Genomic DNA, 1,914 nt, shown 5'->3' on the forward strand with positions numbered 1-1,914 from the left:
CGTATGTTATATCTGTGGCGCACAGACCTGATGGGCATGGAATGGTGGCACTCCTGACTGAGAATGTGTCTGCCTGTCCTGAGGCATGGAGATTTGTGTGTTTCACTTGAACAAAGCCTAACCCTGGGGCCAACACCCTTCCCAGGCAGGCATTCACTTCTGGTGTAGCAGAGGTACTCCTTCCTTGGAGGGGATGACAGAGGGCTCTGTAGCGATGACCGTGCCTGAGAGAGGCTACATTCTGTGCAATATCAGGGGTCTGTCTGATTATAGTCAGAAAATAAAAAACAGGAGTGAGTTTACAAGAGGCCGGGGAGAGGCCAAAGGCATTATGCTAAATATTCATTGCAACTTGAGAGAGGATCCCAAACGTATATATTCTAGGTGGCTCCTAAAGTAGGTTCAGATTATTCATGAGCAAACTGGATTCAGGCTATGAACAGGAATACGGAAACAAGGTGTTATCAAGCTATCTGTTAGTCTAGAAAAAGCTTGACATGTGGTCTCTTATGTGTCAGTACAATTGACTTTATTATTTTTTACTTTTCTTACCTGTAATTAATATTCACTATCCTTGGGATGACTGGCTCGAAGGTATGGTATGGACAACAAATTTGAGCAGAATCCAGAGAAAAGCCAAGGGAAAAGCATTGTTGAAGGTTAAGGAATCTTCATGAATAAGGGCTGTACCTTGCTTTCATTGCTTGGAAATATACTCGTTATAAGTAACATGGAAGAATGAACACTTGATTAATTAGGCATACCAAGCAATCCCAAACTGCTAACCTAGAAGCAATTTGCTTAACCTTATGGTTTTCATTTGTCTTTCACCCCTAAAATGGAACTGCTTACACCTTATTACACAGTCCATACAATTGTTGTATTTATCAATTGAGATAATCCACATGTTCGAAAACAATAAAATTCTACTTAAATGTGAGCTCCTGATATTATTACTGGAGGAGGCTATGGAGGAAAGATAAGGCTCATCACAGTCTGGGTGAATAAGAAGGAGCAGGCTGGTGCTGGGTCTGATTTAAAAAGATGTTATCAGGTAGAAAAGAGGCCAGGAGATTGGCTGAATTTCTGTCCCTTTGGAAATAAGTTTGAAGCTTGGTTTCTAGTCTAGCACCATCGCTGGGTAAGTAAGAGATACACCCTAGAATGGGGAAAGAAAGTGAAATATTACAAAATTCCTAGGCCCTTTAATAATAAAAACAGAAAATCGAAAAGTAAGGAAACTTTTTAAGAAAATTCTTTCATAAGAGCATTACCTCTGGTGCTATATTCATTCAACAAATATTTATTGCACACCTACCATAAGTCACACATTCTTTTAAGCCCTTGGGATACTTCAAGATCTCTGCCTTCTGGGAGCTTACATTTAGATCCCAGATCTGCCATCCTTCTCTGCTTTCTCTTTGTCTTCTTCCCCTATATTTTGTATGCAGCACCTGTTCCAGGGATCAGAGCAAATGTCACCTTTTTTTTCACCAGAACGGCAGAAAAAAAGTCTGCAGGTCCCGTGTTGCATAAGGCAGATAGTATTCCTAATTCCAGGTGGAACATCTCCTATGTATACGACAGAACAGAGTTGATATTTAATTCATATAGTACAGAGAATAAAGGATGACCCCAGCCCACAGCCCAACTCCAGATGTTTACAGTATTCTTACAAAGCTAAATGTCTTTGAACAAGTCCTGATTTAACTGAGCTTCGGTTTCTTAGCTTTAAAGCAGGAACAATAATTTATATCTCAATGTTGTCAAGAGGATGATATGGTGTATTGTATGTGAGATCACCTGGCTCATAGTAGGCCCTAAGAAAATGGTAGCTATTATATTTAGGTTCTCAAGCTTCCAGGTGATAAATGTGCATTAGGGAAAAGCCAAGGGAGTTTTGGAAAACAGAAT

At 40.0% G+C, this 1,914-nt stretch overlaps 1 protein-coding gene across 2 annotated transcripts in view; it reads right to left on the minus strand.

Annotated features, from left to right (window-relative positions):
• Positions 1 to 1,277: 1,277 nt before the first annotated feature.
• The window catches only part of SPAG11B (sperm associated antigen 11B), a 28,797-nt gene continuing 28,160 nt past the window's right edge, over positions 1,278 to 1,914 (minus strand). For both annotated transcript variants that reach the window (XM_008593168.1, XM_008593169.1), the window contains one exon: positions 1,278 to 1,572. In XM_008593168.1, the coding sequence (XP_008591390.1) occupies positions 1,385 to 1,572 (188 nt within the window). In that variant the 3' untranslated portion in view covers positions 1,278 to 1,384. The remainder of the gene's footprint in view (positions 1,573 to 1,914) is intronic.

This window comes from Galeopterus variegatus, unplaced genomic scaffold, assembly GCF_000696425.1.
Source record: "Galeopterus variegatus unplaced genomic scaffold, G_variegatus-3.0.2 Scaffold8807, whole genome shotgun sequence".
NCBI lineage: Eukaryota > Metazoa > Chordata > Mammalia > Dermoptera > Cynocephalidae > Galeopterus > Galeopterus variegatus.